Source organism: Pempheris klunzingeri, chromosome 1, assembly GCF_042242105.1.
Source record: "Pempheris klunzingeri isolate RE-2024b chromosome 1, fPemKlu1.hap1, whole genome shotgun sequence".
NCBI lineage: Eukaryota > Metazoa > Chordata > Actinopteri > Acropomatiformes > Pempheridae > Pempheris > Pempheris klunzingeri.
The window spans coordinates 33,319,917-33,341,481 of record NC_092012.1 but is presented as its reverse complement, the minus strand read 5'-3'; the positions used below and the strand labels follow the sequence as shown (position 1 = coordinate 33,341,481).

The 21,565-nt window shown below is 44.3% G+C and overlaps 1 protein-coding gene across 3 annotated transcripts in view; it reads left to right on the top strand.

Moving 5' to 3' along the window:
* Positions 1 to 14,935, top strand: part of kif13ba (kinesin family member 13Ba) — a 35,491-nt gene extending 20,556 nt beyond the window's left edge. Inside the window, exons 9-38 of one of the 3 annotated variants that reach the window (XM_070827937.1) lie at positions 3,109 to 3,221; positions 3,579 to 3,690; positions 3,855 to 4,067; positions 4,153 to 4,263; positions 4,352 to 4,486; positions 4,882 to 5,012; positions 5,159 to 5,245; positions 5,605 to 5,795; positions 5,900 to 6,179; positions 6,349 to 6,511; positions 6,632 to 6,787; positions 6,909 to 7,058; positions 7,457 to 7,582; positions 7,786 to 7,959; positions 8,088 to 8,245; positions 8,350 to 8,482; positions 8,649 to 8,804; positions 8,912 to 9,011; positions 9,270 to 9,396; positions 9,484 to 9,539; positions 9,631 to 9,755; positions 9,844 to 10,119; positions 10,221 to 10,373; positions 10,560 to 10,637; positions 10,727 to 10,777; positions 11,014 to 11,170; positions 11,966 to 12,063; positions 12,330 to 12,389; positions 13,628 to 14,213; positions 14,378 to 14,935. In XM_070827937.1, the coding sequence (XP_070684038.1) occupies positions 3,109 to 3,221; positions 3,579 to 3,690; positions 3,855 to 4,067; positions 4,153 to 4,263; positions 4,352 to 4,486; positions 4,882 to 5,012; positions 5,159 to 5,245; positions 5,605 to 5,795; positions 5,900 to 6,179; positions 6,349 to 6,511; positions 6,632 to 6,787; positions 6,909 to 7,058; positions 7,457 to 7,582; positions 7,786 to 7,959; positions 8,088 to 8,245; positions 8,350 to 8,482; positions 8,649 to 8,804; positions 8,912 to 9,011; positions 9,270 to 9,396; positions 9,484 to 9,539; positions 9,631 to 9,755; positions 9,844 to 10,119; positions 10,221 to 10,373; positions 10,560 to 10,637; positions 10,727 to 10,777; positions 11,014 to 11,170; positions 11,966 to 12,063; positions 12,330 to 12,389; positions 13,628 to 14,213; positions 14,378 to 14,583 (4,662 nt within the window). In that variant the 3' untranslated portion in view covers positions 14,584 to 14,935. Of the gene's footprint in view, positions 1 to 3,108; positions 3,222 to 3,578; positions 3,691 to 3,854; positions 4,068 to 4,152; positions 4,264 to 4,351; positions 4,487 to 4,881; positions 5,013 to 5,158; positions 5,246 to 5,604; positions 5,796 to 5,899; positions 6,180 to 6,348; positions 6,512 to 6,631; positions 6,788 to 6,908; positions 7,059 to 7,456; positions 7,583 to 7,785; positions 7,960 to 8,087; positions 8,246 to 8,349; positions 8,483 to 8,648; positions 8,805 to 8,911; positions 9,012 to 9,269; positions 9,397 to 9,483; positions 9,540 to 9,630; positions 9,756 to 9,843; positions 10,120 to 10,220; positions 10,374 to 10,559; positions 10,638 to 10,726; positions 10,778 to 11,013; positions 11,171 to 11,932; positions 12,064 to 12,329; positions 12,390 to 13,627; positions 14,214 to 14,377 lie in introns of all 3 variants that reach the window. The other 2 variants (XM_070827929.1, XM_070827922.1) reach the window with 2 other exon arrangements.
* Positions 14,936 to 21,565: the final 6,630 nt, after the last annotated feature.

Sequence of the window (21,565 nt, the reverse complement as noted above, 5' to 3'; positions counted from 1 at the left end):
CAGCATTTCAACTATGGCAGTTTGCATTCTTGCAGGGCACTCCTCTTTGACCACCACATGTCCCACCAGATCAGATATCTGCTCACTTCATGCAATCTGAATGATGTTCTGATAGTTCTGATGTTTTGTTTTTGTTTTTTTTACACAGTGCTGATTGTTCAGTATTTAGCGTGATGCCTGTTTTTATGCTCCACTTCTTGTTGCTTGGTGGTACCCCATGGTCATGAGAGATCTTGGGCCTATTTTAAGATTGTGGCTGAAGTCAAAGGAAAACAACCACGCTTTAAAACAGTAATTGATCCTCAGAGTGTTGAACAGTGTTTAACAACAGTCAAAAACAGTAGCTACAGTGTGATCTTATTGATATGGAGTGTTTGCTAAAAACATATGAAGAGTGTGTATGTAAACAACTTATCTTAATTTGGTGCTTTTCTATTTTTTTTTAAGTATAAAAGGTGAACAGCAACTATTTTGATAATCCATTATTTATTTGTCAAATAAAACTGCCACATATTCTCTTTTTCCAGCTTGTCACAAAGCAGGATTCACTTCTCTGTTTAATATGGGACAGAATTAAATATTTTGGGGTTTTGGACAAAACGGGTAACTGCTTTTTTTATACTAAATGATTTAACCAATCAAAACAAAACACTGCTAGATTAATCTATAATGAAAAATAATTTGCAGCCTTAAACTACAATTGATTTACTAACTCAAGTAACCATAACTATAATGTATTGCTAAGACACTCTTTATGTGCAGAATGTCCTGATAAAAAAAACATAATCACCTTTTGTTAGTTTTGGTTCTCCTGGCTTCCTTTTGTTCATTCATTTGATTGCCTGCTTTAGTGCAACGTTATAATTCTATTTCCAGTTTCTCCTTAATACAGAAAGCCACATAATAGCATGAAGATACAGTGCAGCACATGCATAGAAATGTGAACTTTACTAGTGCTCTTTTAAAAGTTGTGTTCAAGAGAAAATCTTACTCTAATGTGACATTTCATCCCAGTCTTTAGAGGTGTGCTGACTGCTGATTACAGCATTGGAGCTCATCTGTGCCCCCTAATGGCTCACCCAGTGTTGTGAGTAGAGGAACAGTGATGAGGGTACTGGTTTAAAAAAAGCTACCGATGACGGGTAGCAAAGCCACCCGGGCCTGGAGGAGTCATTCTGACACTCGACAGCACGTCACAGGATTTCCTCTCAGTACCATTCCCTGCTCAGATTTGTCAACTAAACACTCCGCTGTCAAAGTTCGGTCAGGTTTGAACTTTGGCCCCATTTGCCGCCTGCTCTCTAGCTATTTTGTATGCTAGAAAGCTAAGTTACCAAGACTTGACTGGATTCAGCTAATAATGTTTTAATATTTCCTTCCCCGTGATGGCATCCACTAGATTGTTTGCCGTGCGTGACATCGGTTGATGCCCTGACACTTGTTCTGTGCCGGTACCTTAAAGCTCCTGCCAAGTAGGCTGACAGGCTATACGTCCTCACTGCCGATCTGGTTACTGACCCAGGTATCGGCTCTCCTGGTTTCAGAATCCATTATTATCCACCGACGACTCCTTCTCACCATTTAATCTGCCAGCTAGATGTTAAGCATTGCAATGGAAAAAAGAGCATCTGCATTCTGTACACAATGAACAAATGCAGACACAGACACATGCACATTGAAAATGAAAGTAGAATCTGTTTGCTGGTGTTTTATTTCGTAGTCTGACACCAGGTAACAGGACCTCCACAGTACGTTAGAGTCCAGGCTTTGATTATTGCAACGAGGAGCTGTAATTTTATCAGCTTTGTCTTCCCTGTATCTGGTTCTCCTTCATGTATTCACAGTTTTGGCCCATATTTAAATAGTTTTGGTCTATTTTTGGATCCTATTGGTGCAGTGCTCCAGATAAAAATCTCTTGTTTGTTTTAATATCTTGCTTTACTCTGGGGCATCTGAAGCAGTACTAGTCTGAGGCTGATTTGTATCAGTGCTTGATGATACAGTGGTTGATCTTTATGAGCTAGTCTCATACTTCACCTTAGATTGTAACATGATGTATGTGGGATGATGGTCTTTTTAAGATGTTTACGATCAAACCTATGGCTTTCTCAAGACAAGGTTGCCTTTGTTTTCACAATACGAAAGAGCCCTCCATGCACTCATACTCACTTTACAGTGTTCTACGGCTCCGGCTCCATGTCCAATACCCTCAGCTTTAATTGGCAGGAAACTGTCAGAAAAGAGTAGAAACTAGAGAAAATGCAGAATAACAACTGAAGTTGTAAATTTCTTAGGGAGGGAAGAGAACGATTTGAGTCATTCTGTTTAAAACAAATATGTGTTTTCTTTAAGTTGAATTTTGACTTTGCTCAGCTGACATGAGCTGGAAAAGTCAAAGATCACACCACTGAAGAAGTGAGCAAACCTGGTTTCTCAACAATAAGGGCAGCTTCACAGGATTGGGGCAGTGTCAGGGCATGCATCAATGTGAAAACACCTGAAAACACCCAGAGTATACGGCCTTTACACCGGACGTGTTTTGTCCGTGATGTCAGACAAATGACTGCAGCAGGTGAGGATCAGGTGTTACATTCAGCCTCGTCAGCTCCTGACCTGTCAGGCTTGGATGGGGGTGGATCTGTCCCAGTAGAGATGGCAATGTGATATTCACATCTTGAACAACTCGTGAGAAGAAACAGAAAGAACCTGTCGACAACAGACTGACAGATGAGAAACCAAAGTCTAACAAAGCATTTTGGCAGATAAAACATAGAGATTGTCCTCTGAACACTAGACCCAAGCATCCAGCCAGACAAACTCTCAAAATGAATGAGAGGAGGTCTCTGATGAAGCCTTTTTGTTTATTGCTGGGTTGTCTGATTGGCAATCATGACAGCAACAGAGTAGTGTTCAGAATAAAGCTGCTGAAAACCCAGCAGGGATTGCCTTGATATAGTGCCTCCATGGTGATCAGTGAGTTTCATCAGACCCCATGTGGATGCACAGTAATGGTTTCAGGAATGTACTCACATCCAGATCTGTATACATGTCCTAGACCGCAGAGAATAAAGAAATAATCAGGCTCGCTTTCTGTCTCTTTCTCTGCAGACGAGTGGGGAGAAGGTGAGTCGGTTGAGTCTGGTAGATTTGGCTGGAAGTGAGCGAGCAGCAAAGACTGGAGCAGCAGGAGAACGACTGAAGGAGGGAAGCAACATCAACAAGTACGCAAAAGCAGTTCAACACAGATATACACTTAATGCACACATATAACCCCGTCATTGGGTGTTCTCCCAACCAGACTCTCACTTTCATTCGTTACACTTACAGCAGCACATGTGAAAAAGCCTCTAGTGTTTTTGGTTTGATTTTTGTGAATTTGGTGTCACAACACTTTTAACTTTGTTCACCATTTAGAAGACAGTAAAGTAAAACATGTTTGAGGTTAAAGCATCCAAACACACACATATACAGAAACGCACACACTAAAGGGACAGGGACATGGTGACACCAACACTTGAACAGATGTATTAAAATGAAATAGAAAGCCTTTGACGCTTGTGTTATTGTATGTTTGTCAGGTCTCTCACTACGCTGGGCCTGGTGATCTCTGCGCTAGCTGAACAGGGAACAGCCAAGAACAAGAACAAGTTTGTCCCTTACAGAGACTCTGTTCTGACATGGCTGCTGAAGGTATGTACTGTACACCATGAAGAACATGCACAAGATAGTTAACCAAACTAGTGCATGTTCTTTATTTCCCTATAAGAGGAGCACTGCTGTTTTCATAATTCCTCTCTGCATATTATCATCATTCCTCTCTCCCTGTATTCTGTTGCTTGTTTGCCTTTCTCCAGGACTGCCTGGGTGGCAACAGTCGCACGGCAATGGTTGCAACTGTGAGTCCAGCTGCAGATAACTATGAGGAGACGCTATCGACGCTGCGCTATGCAGACCGAGCAAAGAGCATCGTTAACCATGCTGTTGTTAATGAAGATCCCAATGCTCGCATTATCAGGGAGCTCAGAGAGGAAGTAGAGAAACTACGAGTACAACTGACTCAGGCAGAGGTGAGATATCTTTAAAATCTCCAAAACCAGCATTTAAGAAGTCTCTGGTTTCCCATACTATCATCTGATGTCTTTTTTTCTCCAGTCTCTGAAGGCTCCAGAGCTGAAAGACCGTCTAGAAGAGTCGGAAAAGTTGATTCAGGAGATGACCATCACTTGGGAGGAGAAGCTTCGCAAAACCGAGGAGATTGCACAGGTGAGAAACACAAGAGTTGTGAAAGTTATGAAAAGTTAAATACTAAATAAAAATAAATAACGTGATCTTTGTCTCTGTGTGTTTGTAGGAGCGTCAGAAGCAGTTAGAGAGTCTGGGTATTTCTCTCCAGTCTTCAGGGATTAAAGTTGGAGATGATAAGAGTTTTCTTGTCAACTTGAACGCTGATCCTGCCCTCAATGAACTGCTGGTGTACTACCTGAAGGTACACACACACACACACACACACACACACACACACACACACACACACACACTCTCCTCATGATGCTTTACTTAATGCCTTGTTACATATTCATTGTTTACAATCCATCTAGTCTTAAAACATTACATCTCAACTCTTCTTTAACTCGCACACTGTTTGGATTATAGATGAAAAAAGTTTCATTTGTATGACTTACTGGCTCAGTAGTCAGCTGTCATTTGACTGACAGTGGTTGCTTGTGGAAAAAAGAGTGTTTTGTATTTGCATTAAATCAGTTTATTTTCTTGAAAGCTGGTTTGTGTTTTCAAATTTGGTAAAGTCAAATTTACATTTATTTATTTGTCCGACTGTCAGCTGATAACGTGTAGTAATATCTTGAATCTGTCATGTCTCAGGAACACACAAAGGTAGGCTCAGCAGACTCTCAGGACATCCAGCTGTGCGGGATGGGTATCCAGGCAGAGCACTGTGTCATAGACATCGCGGCAGATGCTGCCGTCATCCTCAGCCCCCACCGTAATGCTCGGTAAGGAACAGCCACATCACAGAGCACATGCAGCAGGGTTTGGTGCCCTGCAGTGCCGCACTTAAGAGTTCTTTTACCTCTAGACACATTGTTACATTCGTTTTTAACTTAATCCTGATGTCACTGCTCTTTCTACTGTATTACAGCACATGTGTTAACGGTTCTCCAGTAACCAGTAGTCTGCAGCTTCACCATGGCGACCGAATCCTCTGGGGGAACAACCACTTTTTTAGGTAAATGACTCCAAATGTTTCTGTTTGCAATTCTAATGTTTTTCATACTTTTTACACTTCGAAACATGACTGAATATTTCCATACATATTTTGTCCTTTTCAAGAAGTCGCACATACTTTGAATTCTTGTATGTTTTAAATTTTCTATTATGCACGTTTTTACCATTTTATTTTTGTCGTCATTTAAATGCACCAAGTTCTTCTTATTTATCTCAACTCTATATTTCATCCTGTCAGTGTGCTCTGTTCTAGTGCAGCACAGGGATTATTAAAGATGTAGCACATTATTAATCACTGACAGCAAGTTACCCAAATGATACCGAAGAATGCAGTCAATTAACTGGGCATTTCACTTGCAGAATCAACTTGCCTAAGCGGCGCTCTCGAGGAACTGAGGATGAGGACGGTGAGGGTGGTGTGATGAAAAACAGTGGCAGCAGTGAGCAGCTGGATGCAGATGGTGACACAGCCAGCGAAGTGTCCAGTGAAGTCAGCTTCTCCTACGAGTTTGCCCAGACTGAGGTCATGATGAAGGCCCTGGGCAATAATGGTGAGGAGGCTTTAGAAAACTTAAATATCTGTATCCTTAATAAACTGAGCATCAGTGAGTTTGGTCTGTCTGTGTTTTCTGACTCTTGTGTTTTGTCCCGTCAGACCCCATGCAAGCAGTCCTCCAGTCTCTGGAGAGGCAGCACGAAGAGGAGAAGCGGTCTGCTCTGGAACGACAGAGACAAATGTACGAGCAGGAGCTCCAGCAGCTCCGCAAGAAGCTGAACCCGGACCGCCTGTCCACAGGCTCCTCAATGGGGCCACCATCTGTCCAGCAAGGTCCAGGACAGCAGTCTCACTACCGCAGCCTGGAGAGACTCAGTACCGGAGGGATGAGTCATTCAACCAGCGCTCAGAGCAGACTCAGGCAGTGGACTGAGGACAGGTGAGAGAGAGTGTGTGTGTGTGTGTGTAGCAAGAACATAAATACACACTGAATTAGAGGCTTTTTTTCTTCAATCCACTGTACATCGCTTTGGAAATGAATGCAAATTGAACACCTCCTCCTTGCCTCTGTTTCCCATTCTTCTCTGCTGCCTCTTGCCCTCCTTCAGGGAGGTGGTGTTAGTGAGGAGTCTGCGGCGGTTGAGGGAGCAGATAGTGAGAGCAAACCTTCTGGTGCAAGAAGCCTGTTTCATCGCAGAGGAGCTGGAGCGCCACACAGAGTACAGAGTCACTCTGCAGATCCCATCAGACAACCTCAACGCAAACCGCAAGGTCTCACACCCACACACACACACACACGAACATGCAGATTCTCATGGATTTCCTCTCTTCTGTTTTTAGCATACCCGATTTTCTAAATATGTGTGTGTGTGTGTGTGTGTGTGTGTACAGAGGGATGCGGTGCTCAGTGAACCAGCAATTCAGGTTCGGCGTCGGTGTCGAGGGAAGCAGATCTGGAGTCTGGAGAAGATGGAGAACCGTCTGGTCGACATGAGAGAGCTGTACCAGGAGTGGCAGGACTACAATCAGCAGCACCACGACAACCCTGTGAGTAAGCTCAACAAATGTGCCATCTGTCAAATACCTACCTGCTAACATGCAAAAGCATTTCAGTAAAATATAGCTGGCCTGTGCTGTAATCCATATTCCTCTTTTTTTCCTTGTACAGATGATGCGGTCATATTTCCGTCGAGCAGACCCGTTCTTTGACGAACAGGAAAACCACAGTCTGATCGGCGTCGCCAATGTCTTTCTTTCCTGTCTCTTCTATGATGTCAAGCTGCAGTACGCGGTTCCCATCATCAACCAAAAGGGCGAGGTAGGTAGTCACAGACTTGTGTCTTAACAATTTATTTCCCCTTTTACTTAACCTCCATCTTTTTGTCATGAAGCAGTGCCCTTAACGGATGGATGAATAAGGAATCCCTGGATTTGGTGTAGTTTCTCTTGTGGTTTCTACATTTCAGCAGCTGCTTCTATTGATTTATTTAATATTTTTCTAGTAATCTCTGTCACCCATCCAGAGGGACTCTATAATGTCAGGGATGTCAGATTGGAATGATAATCATGTCAATCATCATGTTGAGAGAGTGCTTAAGCATGATATCAGAATACCAGAAAAGGAGGGAAATGTCAGCTGGATGTTCACAATGTAACTGCAAATGATGAATGATTAGCTTTGGAGTGGACTAACTAAGGGGTTTTATATATTTTCAGGTGGCTGGGCGTCTTCATGTGGAAGTGGTGAGGGTTGGAGGGGGATTAGAGGACAACATGGCTGGGGGAGATGAATCCGACAACAACCAAGACACCGAGATCGAGGATCGTAAACTGGTCTGCATGGTAAGACAGACAGATCATCGTCAGAGAGAAGAACATTAGCTATGTTATTCAGACCAAACTCAGTTAGTAGTCGTATTGTATACAGTATACAGTCCTGCAATAAATTCTACTGTCATGAATGTTATGATGTTCAGTTTTTCCTAAAACTGTAGCTGAGTGTAAATTAAAGAGAAGACATATTTAAATATTTGTGTCCTCTACAGATTAAGATTCTGCAGGCCACTGGTCTTCCCCAGTACCTGTCCAACTTCGTCTTCTGTCAGTATGCATTCTGGGACCAGCCTGAGCCCATCATCGTGGCCCCTGAAGTCGACCCATCATCGTCATCACCCAGCACCAAGGACCCACACTGCATGGTGGTGTTTGACAGCTGCAAGGTGAAGCCTGGAACGGGGGAGGCAGACAGCACGTCCAGATTTAATGCTTTAATGAGCTCTTCATGGGTTTAACTGTTATTGTGGTGATGGAGCTTTGGTATAAGACTGATCTTTGAATGGCCCCGTAGGAGCTGGCTGTGTCAGTATCAGAGGACTTCATCGAATACCTGACTGAGGGGGCAGTTGCCATCGAGGTATATGGACACAGACAGGCCGATGCAGGAAGAAACCCCGCCCTGTGGGACCTCAGCATCATCCAGGCCAAGACACGCACACTTCGAGACAGGTAGACGCACGCAGTCACCTTTGACACTTAGTCTTGCTTGCTAGAGTAACTTTCCAGTAATGTGAAAGCAATGCACCACTGTTGTAATGTTGGTTTTTGTGTAGGTGGAGTGAGGTAACACGACGCCTGGAGCTGTGGATTCAGATCTTGGAGATAAATGAAAACGGAGACTTTGTCCCAGTGGAGGTGGTTCCTGCTAGAGATGTGCGGACTGGGGGAATCTTCCAGCTTCGGCAGGTAGGGCCAAGGCCTGGCACAACCACCGTCAACCTGGTCACAGCAGGTGGTCTTAGCAAACTTCTGCTGAGAAGCTGTCTTCTAATTATTGTAAAAAATAATGTCCTGCCTTCTAAACTTCTGTATCCCGCTCCACCTCCTCGCCATCTCCCCTCCTCTTTTCCAGGGTCAGTCAAGGAGAATCCAAGTGGACGTGCGTTCAGTTCAGGACTCAGGCACCATGCCTCTGATAGCAGAGATACTGCTCGCAGTGTCAGTGGGCTGTGTGGAGATTAGAAACACCACAGGGAACCAGGAGGGAGATGAGATGGACAGTTATCAGGTAGAGCAATGCAATACAATGCTGTCTACAGTCTGTTTTCTGTCTTTCAAATAGTCTTTCAAAATAAATTGACTGGGAAATGACTCACTGTCTGGTTTGTTGTTTAGGAGAGAGACCTGGAACGTTTGCGGCGGCAGTGGTTATCTGCTCTCACCAAGAGACAGGAATATCTCGACCAACACCTGCAGAGCCTGGTCAGCAAACCAGGTATTGCGCGCGCGCACACACACACACACACACACACACACACACACACACACACACACACACACACACACACACACACACACAAGTATACGAACATTCAAAGAAACATTCATGCTCACACATTAATGAATCAGTAACACTCCCTGTCTTCCTGTAGGCTGTAGTGGTCCACAGCTTGTAGTCAGTATTTGGCTTGTTGAATTTCATTGTCTTTTAGTGTAGGAAGTGTTTAATGTGTGATTGCTGTGGTGTGCACAGAAAAGACTGAGGATGACATGGAGAGAGAGGCGCAGCTGCTGGAGTGGCGTTTGACTCTGACAGAGGAGAGAAATGCTGTTATGGTGCCCTCTGCTGGCAGCGGCATTCCTGGAGCACCTGCTGAATGGTACGATGCATGAAAGTGTGTGTGTGTCTGTGATCTGATTTACTTGATATTTCCTCAACTTTGCTGTTTGTGCATGTTTCTTCACAGGGTTCCTCTGCCAGGCATGGAGACTCATATTCCTGTCCTCTTCCTGAACCTCAAACGTACGCCAGTTCTTTGCCAAATAGCTAATGCTTGCTCACCTGCTTTTCTACTTGCAGGCTAATTTACAGTGTTTTCTTTTGGTTTTACCAGCTGATGACCTCAGTTCTCAAGACCAGTTTGAGGTCCCTGATGCTGGAGGTTGGGACGCCACCCTGAGTGGAGAGGATGAGGACGACTTCTTTGATCTACAGATCGTCAAACACTATGATGGAGAAGTGAGGATGGACCTGAATGTCAGATTTTCCTGTGGAGTCCATTTGAGGAATCATTTCACTAAACAGATTGTGTCTGTCGATTCTGCAGGTGAAAGCAGAGGCGTCATGGGACTCTACTGTCCATGAGTGTCCACAGCTCAGTCGTGGGGGAGCGTGGCCAGAGCAGCGGGTATACCTGACTGTTCGAGCGGTGGTTCAGCTCAGCCACCCGGCTGACATGCAGCTGGTCCTGAGGAAGAGGATCTGCGTCAACGTTAACCCGGGCCGCCAGGGTTTTGCCCACAACTTCCTCAAAAGGATGTCCACCCGCAGTACTATACCTGGCTGTGGGGTCACCTTCGAGGTGGTCTCCAACATCCCTGGGGTAAGGCCAGGAAAAAATAGCTGTCATCATTTATCATTCAGTGTTTTGCTGAAGAACATCACCTCAGAAGAGTTTATTTGTATTATGTCTTGTCCCATCAGGACGCCCCTGGCTCAGAGGACAGGGAGATGCTTGCTCGACTCGCTGCCAGTGCACACAACAGCCAGTCAGGTGATGACGAGGCTGCAATCGAGAAATACCTCCGCAGTGTCCTCAGCCTGGAGAACATCCTGACTCTGGATAGGCTCAGACAGGTAGGCTGAGATGTAGACAGAAATTATATCTTGATGTATATGATGGATGAGGCATGTGAAGTTTTACCACACAGCAGCATAGAAGATTCATAATATTGAATTATTCAAAGCTGTGATTTTTTTTTTTTTAAACTTTATGCTTTTTGTACTTTCTGATCTGCTGAAAATGTCCTGTGTGTGTTTTAGGAGGTGGCAGTGAAGGAGCAACTGACTAGCAGAGGGAGGGGCAACAGACGGAGCCTCAGTTCTCCTTCTGTCCACAGGGTAAAGCATGAATACAGTGCCATCATCCTGTACACTATACTATAACATAATGTGACTTATCTCAACGTACTCTGTCCATCCATACTCAGCTGTCAGGAAGTAGACAGGACCTGTCCACAACCTGCCTGCTGGATGATAAGGTAACACCCTTTTTGCTTTTTGTCTCTACATCAACAACAGCTGGTCAAAATGATGCGTTTGATTATTTTGTGATTATTTGTGGATCCAGTCACAATTCCCTGTCTGATATAACTAAATGGCAAACAAGACTTACCTGTCACATAGTGTTCAAACTATTATTTCAGCTCTGACACCACATTTTGTTATTTTCAAACATCTGTGCTGTCATTTTTCTGCCCGTCTCTCTCTCTCTCAGGGTCGATGGGAGAGTCAGCAGGATATCTTCATGCCTTCTCAGTTTCACCGCACGCTCCCCCGGCCCGCCTCTTCTCCTTCCTCCTACTCCACCTCTCCATCTTCTTCCCCAACTCCCTTCGGCTTGGCACCCCCACAGAGCCAGGAACCAGAGCCAGGTAAACCACCTCCCTTTACCCCCTGGACCTCTCCTCTCTCTTCTCTTCTTTACCATTAACTCCTTGTCACTTTTCTTCATACTCCCAGCTCTTCCTCTCTTACCAGCTCGTTTGACCTCGTCTTTTTCTTTCCAAATGGGTTCATCTATTTCTACCATACTGATCTCAATAATACCTAGAGCTTCATCATGTGACTCTGTCCTTCTTGCTTTGCTTCACGTCTCCTCCCATCACTTCTCCTTCTGTTTCATAGTTGATTGCACATCCTGCGTGTCCTCTGTTTACATTATTAAATGTTGGTTCTCCACTCTGTTCACTTGCTTCCCAGCAAATGTGACTTTTCTCTTCTTTGTAGATCTGAATGTTTCTGTCTCATTGTGATTTCTTGCCCATGTCAGAATTCATGTTACTGTGCCATAGATTAATTCTGTTGACAAATTGAACAGAATTAATAATTTCTTATTCATTTCTGTTTCACAATGCAGCAATTAGTGTTTTTTTTTTTAGTCACATTGCAATAGCTAAATCAACCATCTGTGTGTCAGTGTGTCTTATGGCTGGCTGATGTCTTCCTCTGTCAGTCTATCACTGTATTGGGGTTTATGCCTTTTCCTGGACTCTCTTTCAACTGCCCTTCTTAATCTTTCACACTTCCTCTACCTCCCACACCTGCTCTCCTTGTATTCCTTCCTTCCTTCCTCTCTTCCGCCTCCTCCTCCTCCTCCTCTTCCTCCTCTCTCACCGCCCCACCCCTCCCCCCAGGTCGTTCAGGACTTGCTGCCTCTTATCTTTCAGTTAAGGCGCTGGTTCCTCAGATGCCCAAATTGCTCAAGTCTCTGTTTCCAGCGCGAGACGACAAGAAGGAGCTGAGGCCTTCGCCGCACACCCAGCAGGTCAGCGGAGACGGTGTAGTGGAGCTCAGTGCAGCCCTGAATAATTAGGTCTTTGTCTCACTGTGTGAATGGGAAACAGGGCAGGATTCAGTCAGCCGTGCTGAAGGAAGAAAGATTACAAACATCAAGCCCATAATTAGTTGTAAATTATGTTACACTGGTTCAGCTAGTGAATGTGGAGCTCTTGCAGCGAGGCGAGCATACAGGAATGCATACACGTGCAGATGTTGTAGCTTGCTTGTCATAATTTGGTTGTTGTTACTCAGCAGCATGTCCCTCGCATCATGACATCAGGAGGGGAGGACAACCGAGTGAAACCTGAGACGGTGAGATTGTGCCCCGCCACCTTGTTCTTTGGATGGAAAATGCTTTGCTATTGTTTCTGTTGTTTGATCTCCTGTGATTTTTAACTCCGATTCAGTTTTATGTAACAATTGGATTTGAGCAATATGAGTTTTGTTTCGTAGTGGTATTATTGCTTCACTCTCACAAAGACAACAGGATCAGCATCTCTAGAGGTTCAACCATCAGTCAGCTGATGGACTCCTTGATCATGGCAGAATACAGTAACTTTCACCACTGCCTATTTTAGAAAAGCCACCACAATAAAATAGTCAAACCTGATCTCACTGCTGTGATGAAGACAGAGAAACATCTGGTTGTCTGAATAATAAGCAGGTTGTGTTATTCATTGATCAAGCAGGGAGAATGCTATCGCTGGTTGCCTAATGGTTAATTTCTTCTTCTGTTTTTCATACTGATTTTACTGTATATTTGTAATTTGATCCACTTGTTTACGAGGATAACCAGCACAGTATGAATCAGTCTTATAGGGAGCAGTCATATTTAAGGGGCATAAAATTGACCCCAATCTGCAGTCACTCTGGGCGTAAAATGATCACTCCTGCTATATAGTACCACTCGCCCGATAAATGACTGACAAGGGACAGATCGTAAGATGTGGTCAAAACCTGTGTTTGTTTGTTAGACCCTTTCTGTCTGGTAAATACCCACTACCACAACCCCAGTGACATCAGTATTACATCACTGTGTGTATTGTTCAGCTCCCCTAAAGCCTTTCACATGCTAAGTAGTACTCAACATGACAAGTGAAGATGTCTTCGTGTGTGAAATTGGTGGTGTAGCCCTTTTAATTTGCTGTTCCACATTGGTTTTTGATCTGGTGCCAGTTGATGTTCAGAGGCCTTGTTGTGCAGTAGCACAAGTTTATACTGTATGTTCACTCTCTGTGGTTTTGTACCAAGACCTTTTCATGTATTTACTCATCAGCCCAAAGGGCGACTGCATTATTTGTGCAGTCAAGTAGTATGTAGCTGCAAATGTCAGAAGAAAACATAAGCACATGATGCAAACGGTCGTACAAAATGTATTCATGCTGCACATAAGAGAGCCGAGACTCAACAGCAGCTGATTGGTCCAAAGTGTGATTTTACATTTTCAAGGAAGTTTGTTGCTAATGCTGATAATTTCTTTTGTCGTTTTGCCTTGTCTGCATGCTCTCATCTGTCCCTCTGTTCCCGTGGCGACCGTTGGTTTCCTGTAGACTGCAATTCTACGGCCCCCAACCAAAGACAGACGGGCAGAGTTCCCAGAAGTCCCTCCTCTTCCTGTGCATGACCCGCATGACATCACCCCCCTCAGCCCCCTCAGCCAATCGTCAAGCGGCTACTTCTCCAGTAGTGTTTCTACAGTTACCTTGTCTGACGTGCTCCAACCCTCCTCCTCGTCTTCCTCCCTCCTGGCTGCTGAGACTCCGTTACCGCAGCAGCAGGCTTCTGACAGGAATGATGTTGTGACCTCTCCTTCTCAGTGTGGCGCCAAGATGGCCGTCGTCGCTCCACCCGCTTCCCACAGCTCAGCAAATCACAACAACGTCACTGAGGAAAATTCCCTCTCTGAAAACAAGCTGGTCAACTCAGGAGGAGGAGGAGCAGGTGGCGAAGGCTTTGAGAGGCTGGAGATCTTTGTGGATGATGAAGAGCGTAGCCATGACGACATACTGCCCGATTGGCTGACAGAAGGGGCGTATGTTACCGTAGGAAGCAATAAGGCTGGGACAGTGCGCTACGTGGGAGTGACGCAGTTTGCTGAGGGAGTGTGGGTGGGGGTGGAGCTGGACGCCCCTGTAGGTAGGTACACGATTTAAAGGGTCAGTTCACTTAAATCACACAAATACATGACAAACCACTTCCTTAAGCATCAGGTTTTGGCAGAGTCAAAGCCGTAACCCTGCCATATTATACAAAGCAGTTGGTCATGGTGACTGGTGACCGTCTTTGTTTTCTCCGCACAGGTAAAAATGACGGTTCAGTCGGAGGTCATCGGTATTTCAGCTGTAAACCAGGTTACGGGGTGCTGGTTCGCCCAGACCGGCTGTCCTGCCGCGATGGGACCAGTCGGCGCACGGGAGAGTTTGCCGCTCCCGCCCACGTCCCCGTTCTGCGAGGAGAAGCCATTGTTGCCCGTCGGGGGGAGAACCGCAAGTCCTGGAGCAGTTGAGACAGAATGACTAGGAGCTGGATGGGAGAGATGAACGCCCTACAGCCCTCCTCCTCCTCCTCCTCCTCTTCCTCTTCCTCTTCTCCTCCCAGCTATGCAACAGGCTCACACATCAGAACTGACATACTGCCTCCCCTCCTGTAGTTTTAAACTACACTCACAGGTAATGAATGGAAACAAAATTAAGACAGAAGAGACCATTCAGAACGAATGCAAGACTATGCAGTTTGCAGAAGTCCATAGCAGGACTATTTATCATGTGGGCAGATGATGCAAAATGAATGGCGGTCAGTGGGAAGACTGCAAGAACCAGTGGAAGTCAATGCAGACTTTGTCGTATTTGTGTGTCGGAGCTCTGATGTGGGTTGGACACACTGAGAGAAACTTTTTGAGCAGATATTCAGGGATGCAACACAGTCACATTTAGGCAGGAGTCACTTTCTATGTTTTAAACTAGATAAAATGATAATTTGGGATAAAGTGCAGAAATAAACGCTTCGGGAATGAAAAGCCTTTTTTCTAATTGGATGCTGGCTGATGGACTTCTATTGTTTTCTTCTATTCACCTTTCATTATAAGTTATTCATAGTAGTTGTTGCTGCTAGAAAAGATCAAAAGATGCTTAATGGCCACTCTGAGTTATAACCAAACACTGTCTCACTGGAGAGCATTGAATTATGTGTCAGCGTCTCTTGTGCATCATGTGAATGAAGAATTAGAAATAGATCAAATCAGGTTTTTAGACAGTTTTTATAAATTAGTTGTCAGAGTGACACAGCCCTCAAACCATGCCGGTCATACAGAGATACTCACCTGTGACACGTGTTTGCATCCCTGCATATGATGTCTCTACCTGGTAGTCCTGAGACTCTATGTCCCAGAATCCCCTGCTCCGGCTGCCGCTCCCCTGAACTCTCTAGGTCTAACCTGCTGACTGACACTTTGGCTCATTGTTAGAGACTCGTCTCCTCCTCCTGGACTCCTTCTCTTTTCTTTTGAAGATAGATCCTCCCACAATGTGCCTTCACCATGGCTTGGTTTGCATTTGTTGTTCTGTATATTTAATGTCTGTTAGCTGTGTTTGTGTTTAAGAGAATGCCTTGTGCTAAGTGTGAGGTGATCTCAGGGACTGCAGAGGGGAAAGGACAAGGAGGGGTGTGTGTGTGTGTGTGTGTGTATTTGTAAATGTTGTACAGCGTTGCCCTGTGTGCACAAAATAAGTTCATGTTGTCGTAGTCGTGCTGGTGTTGAAGATTATATGTGTAACGCAGGAAAAGCCGTGTCCTCGTTGGACAAAGCCACTACGGGAGCACGTTGTTCGTACTGGGAGGCTTTAAAAGTCGATTTTTGCACTGGAGACGTTGGATAAGAAGCATCTGTATGTGAACAGAACGTATCTGAGGCAGAGAGGTGTGGACGAGTGCAAAAACAGATTCCTCAGACCAATTAGTGTGTGAAAACGGTCGTCAGCGAGCCCAAACCGGAGCGCATCCTCCATCTGGATGTGTGACTGACAGTCAGACACCAGGAGGGGCCGTGCAGAGTGTGTAGAGTGGTGCTTCGCTGTTGCGTTGGTGGGAAAAGGCATGTGTACGTGTTGAGGAGAAGGAAGCTGGGCGGACCGGCAGGCGTCCTGCTGGGAATTTCACTCACGCTTGAGATGAGAATCGATTTGCTTCTATGCATTTGATCTGTTTTAAAAGAATCTAGTTTTATGCGTCTTTTATTCCTAAGTGATTGACACAGCTGGGAGAACAAGCTGTACGTTTTGGGAAAGTATTCATCACACGAGCAGTTCTGACTGATTGAACCTTCGTCGAAGGAAATACAAGATGAAGTGGGACATTTTTTAGTTTTCTTACTGAGCAGCACATTACAGACGAACTCTTACATTTCAGCGACCTCCTGCTTTGTGTGCGAATTAATGGGAAAGCATTTGCAGCACTGTTTCATGCTTCATGAGTACCATACGTTTATAAGATTATAGACTGAATACACACGTGCTGCCAATACTTTTCCATAAGTTAAAGGGGTACTCCACCAATTTCACTCGTTGAGTTCAGTTTACCGGCCACAAGGAGAGTTACTCTGAAACAGCTGTATACGGAGGAAGTCTGAGAGAATCACGGTGATCGTGGTTATCACATAGGCACTACAGGTTTCCAACAGGAATCCTGTGTTACACCTGTGGGCATGTATCATCACACGGGGATATTTTGACCTCTGCTGCTTCAGTTTCGACCGGTTTTGGCCGGAGTACCCCTTTAATAAAGTGGACCGAAGTGTGTCTCTCTCACCAAGTGGGCAGCAGACACGTGCTGGTGGGTCAGTCTGATGATGGAAGAGTGACACTTCATCGCTCGCTGTGTTCCAGGACCACGGCTCAGTTCATAACCTGATGATGACGAAGCTGAACATGCTGGCTGACGTGTTGTCGACGCCCACTGCGGCAGGTTTTAAGGTGACATTCATCCATGTATACATGAATACATTATGTGGAACACCGTGTGCATGTGAATGCACTCAGTGTGTCCAAACACTATCATCTTTATGTTTTCCACTCCTTTAATCGTGCGTCGTCTTAAAACGAGAGGTGGGACTTTACTATTTATATTTAAATGCTTGTACACATGCATTTATCGCATGAAAATTGATAAAGCCTTTTTATTTTAATGAACATTGCACAAATGATTCCATGAAAATTGCTGCTATTAGCATTTGTAAATTTAGCTGTAAATGGATGCATTGATTGATCTAACACTCTCTATCTATCTTACTGTACACTAGATTGGTTTTTAATCCCAGACGGAGAGACTAAAGTCAGCGCTGTGGTTCAGCGGCCAATATATATTTGTAATATGAAGCAGTACAATTCATTTAGAGATGAGGCACTTTGTCATGTGAGCCTTGAGGAAGATGTGGAAGTAAAGGTCGGGATATTTTCTCTCCCTTGATGTTTTGGCTTCTTTTTAAAGAGGAAACTCTGATGGAGTTGAAAGGATGAGACGAGGAGTCGTTATTATCTGTGTATCTGTTGTCCAGGACCCGGAGTGTTCTGATTGGTCGGATAGGTGGCTGTCAGGTATGTTATTGGTTGGTGTGGCGAAGTGGTTCGTCGGCTGGACTCTTGTTTGTTATAATATTGTGGTTCATAGCCGTTATGTGGTAATGAAGGAAGGGAGTAAAGTTTTCTTGTGTGTGTGTGTGTGTGAATGTCTGGTGGACGTGGCTTTGATTCAGTTGTGTCCGTGAGTTCTTGCCAAGATGGGAAATTACCTCCAGCTGCCATTTTTCCTTATTCTACTTCAGACTAAAGCTGAGAGCTGCAGACCTTTGCCCCCCCCCCGCCCCTGCTGCTCTCCGTGGCTGGTGGATTTTCCCGTCCTGGCCTCGGCTCGGGGCCTCTGTTGAAGGGGTTTGAGATCACTTCAGGCTTCTGGATGTCCCTTTGTTATTGTGCCTCAGAAACCATGTGACCATCTATCTTCCACACGCTGTTTTCATATCAACGCTTAATTCATTTGCACAAAAGCCTCCAGAAGGAATCGAAGAGTTCGTTTCTGGAACACTTGTTCACGTAGGAAGAAAATACAACCTGACTTTTTTTATTTTTCTTTAATGATTCAATGTTCTCAAGTGTCCTGTTGCTCTTCAAGTCGAACTGAAATTGATTTAATTTTCTTTCTTTTCACTGTTTCGAGTTTATTGGAGCCGTTTTCTTCAGCTGCATCCTTTCACTCACTGCTCAACTACCTTTCAAGTACAAAGATGAAGAGTGAATACATTGGAAGCTCTTACTTTATGTCACAGCAGAGCTAAGCTCAAACATGGTGGTAACAAGCGGCTTTGTCTTTTCATTTCGGCGCACATCCTCCATCCAGACTGAGTGTGGCGCTGACATTATAGATGTAGAAAACAACGATGCACACGATCCACGGAGCAACAGAAGCCATTTCAATAAGGAACTGTACAAAGTCAAAAGTAGCATTAGTGATAACTGATGTGCACGGGATGGATTTGATGTTGTAACTTTATATTTCAGTGGTCTCCACCTGTGCCACTGTAGAGATTAGAGCAAAGCCAGCAGTGTTATTTGTGTGACTGTATCGGACAGAAGAACCACATTCAGTTCTATTTTTGTTGATGTGATTTGTGTCCAAACATATTCAGATTACATATTGATCTGCACGAGTCTTCAGCCCCTCGCTGTGCTTCTTTTCTGTTTTGTTGGCTGCTTTTCTTCCCTTCAGTGCTTCTGTTTCGCTCAGAATTGGTCCCATATCTTCGCTATCATTTGCCTCCTTTTGCATTTCCTGTAGCTCTGTTATCTACGGGATCACTGGTCTGCAGCGACACGTCCCTCTGCCTTAACGTGGCCTTCAACCTGGAGCCAGACTGGTTTTAGCAGGAACAATCCAGCTCTCTTAACTAAACATGCTGTGCAGCGCTGTTGAAGAGTCATTCCAGAACCATTTAGATCCTCTCTGGTTTACTATTTAAAAAAGACATAGAAATATTCCTGTTTTCTAACAGTTAGTTTATCCTCTGATAACACCGACCCCGTGTAGCAGCAGGTCATTTAGTCACGGATGTCGTCAGGTTGGACCTCCTGTGTTACAGCCTTACTGGAGGGCCCCCTGGTGGCCTGACTGACTTCCACACAGGGAATTTTTATACACAACCAGAAAACCGACCCACCACTGCCCCTCAGCAGCAGCATGTCTGACAGCTTCTGCCTCGCTGGGGTCATTACTCTCTCAGCCAAGAGATCCGGGGCTGAGTTCTGTCATAAAAAAAAAAAAAAAACCTCCAGAGAAGAAAGTAGTTTGACTTTTGTACTCGTCAGGCACTAAGACATATTTTCCTGCCTCGGTAGTGAACGGTCACCTTTTTTACTACCTCTCTCTCTCGCCTGCTCAGAGTGTTCTTGCCCCCCCCTCCCGAGGCCTTTTAGCTGACAGAGCTGTACCCACTTTAACACTGTAGCGGCTGCATCCACTTCACTTTCCTGTGTGTTCTCAAATATCAGAATAAACCACACAAACGAGCAATACGTCGGGTGGTCGCAGCGCAGCCTTGTTGCAGGTGCACAGGTTTTTTGGCGATGACCTTTCCACAGCTGAAATACTCAGACACAGCTTCTCCTCTTGGTGCATTTTAAAGGCTGTTGGTATAAAAAAAAAAAAAAAAAATGGATTATAATGTCCAAGGTACCAGCAGCCACATTTTAACCTCGCTGTGTAACAATAGAAGACTAGTGGGAGCTTAAGGAAAAGGCTTGGTGCTTGCTAAGTCAGGGAGTTTTATGGGAACCATGTTACTCCTGTAAAAAAAGCCCCCCCCCCCCTCAGTCCCTATAACCTTCACACATTCAGCTGAAGAAACATTTAATGTGGCCTCAGCCTGGTCGACAGTATTACTGCACCATCCTAACTCATCATTATCAGCTACGTCTGTTGCTACTGTTGACTCTGTGGAGCTTTGGGTTTGTCTTGATGTGTCGTTTGTACGTGTGAGTGCACCACTGGAGTGGTTGTTCTATGTATGTATGTGTATATATGCGCATATTAAGACTTATAAAAAGAGAAATCTGAGCACAAGTTTGGGTTTTGATTAATTTAATTGTTTTATGTAATTCTATGCTGCAATCCAAAGAATAAACATGTATTATAATACATTTATAATTATCATTTTTTATCATCTGAACAGTAATCTGGTAAGAAATAAAAAAGGAAGATTGAGAAAGTATTTGTTCTTTTTCTTTGCACCAAACTGAATGTTTAAAGAAATGTGCTGTAGCGACTGCAGATCCAGTTTAGGTAAGTTTTAACTGCTGTTTAGTTTTCTCTGTTGCACACTGGTGAAATATAAAGACTTGTTTAATGAGGCTCTGTTGGCTTAAAACTGAACTAGATTGTAACAAAACAATCCCAACTCAAGGTGTTTTTCCCGGAGCTTTCTACTTCAGCCTTCAGCAGATGAAGTTTGCTCATTGTCACTTCTATTATTTCACTTAATGCACGTTTACTGTCCGGTCTGAGGAGGAACTGAACCCCTCCCTGGATTTGTGCCGAGCTGTGCAGACAAAAAACAAACCAAGTCACAGCGCATGGACTCTGATCAGGTTTTATTCCCTTGTAAATAGAATATCAATAAAAACACACCTTAAAAATAACAAATAAGGTTTATCCAACAGATGAAAAAGTAACAAAAGGCATATGTAGATCTTCTACATAGCGATTACAGAACAGTCTACCGTCCAAAAAAGGCACTAAATCTTGAAATAGAAAACAAACAAGGGGAAAAAAGTCAAACTGATACAAACATCCTGCTGAGGTTTGATATTTTTCATTGGAGAGAATTATTGAAGAGTTTATTGCCAAAATGAAATGGTAACCACTCACAGGGTAAAACCTTTTACATGACATGAAATGTTTGAACCCAATTTTTTTTTTTTTTTTTTAGTATTTACAGTCATTGGCTGATTGACGGAGAACTTTTACATTTTATGTTGACTGATGAATGTCACCTAAATAAAAACCAACATTTTGGAATAGAACTCTTCAAATGTCATAACTGCACCTCATGTATTCACAATACGGACGAAGGCGAGAGGTCGACTAAAGGAGCATTCAGGCCTGAGGCATGAACTGACTGAAACCACACTGACACCAGATCCGCTGTGCTTTCTCTTTGTTCACGCAGCAGACCTCAGATCAGATCAAGATCCTCTACAACCCCAACAATACCTTCATCAACATGCAGCCTAATTTTGTCAAACTACAGGCGGAGTGCCAGTCGAGGCCAAACACTTGTTAAGACAAATGTTGATGATGTGTTGGGTTTAAAATGACAGATGATCACAGTCGGTCCACTAAAAGTGCTTGTTTTAGCCACCGACAGGCTCAGAGTGTTATTCTAAGTGTCTGACAGCATTATGGAAAGGATCCCTACAGAGAGAGACCTGGAGGATCCTTTTGGT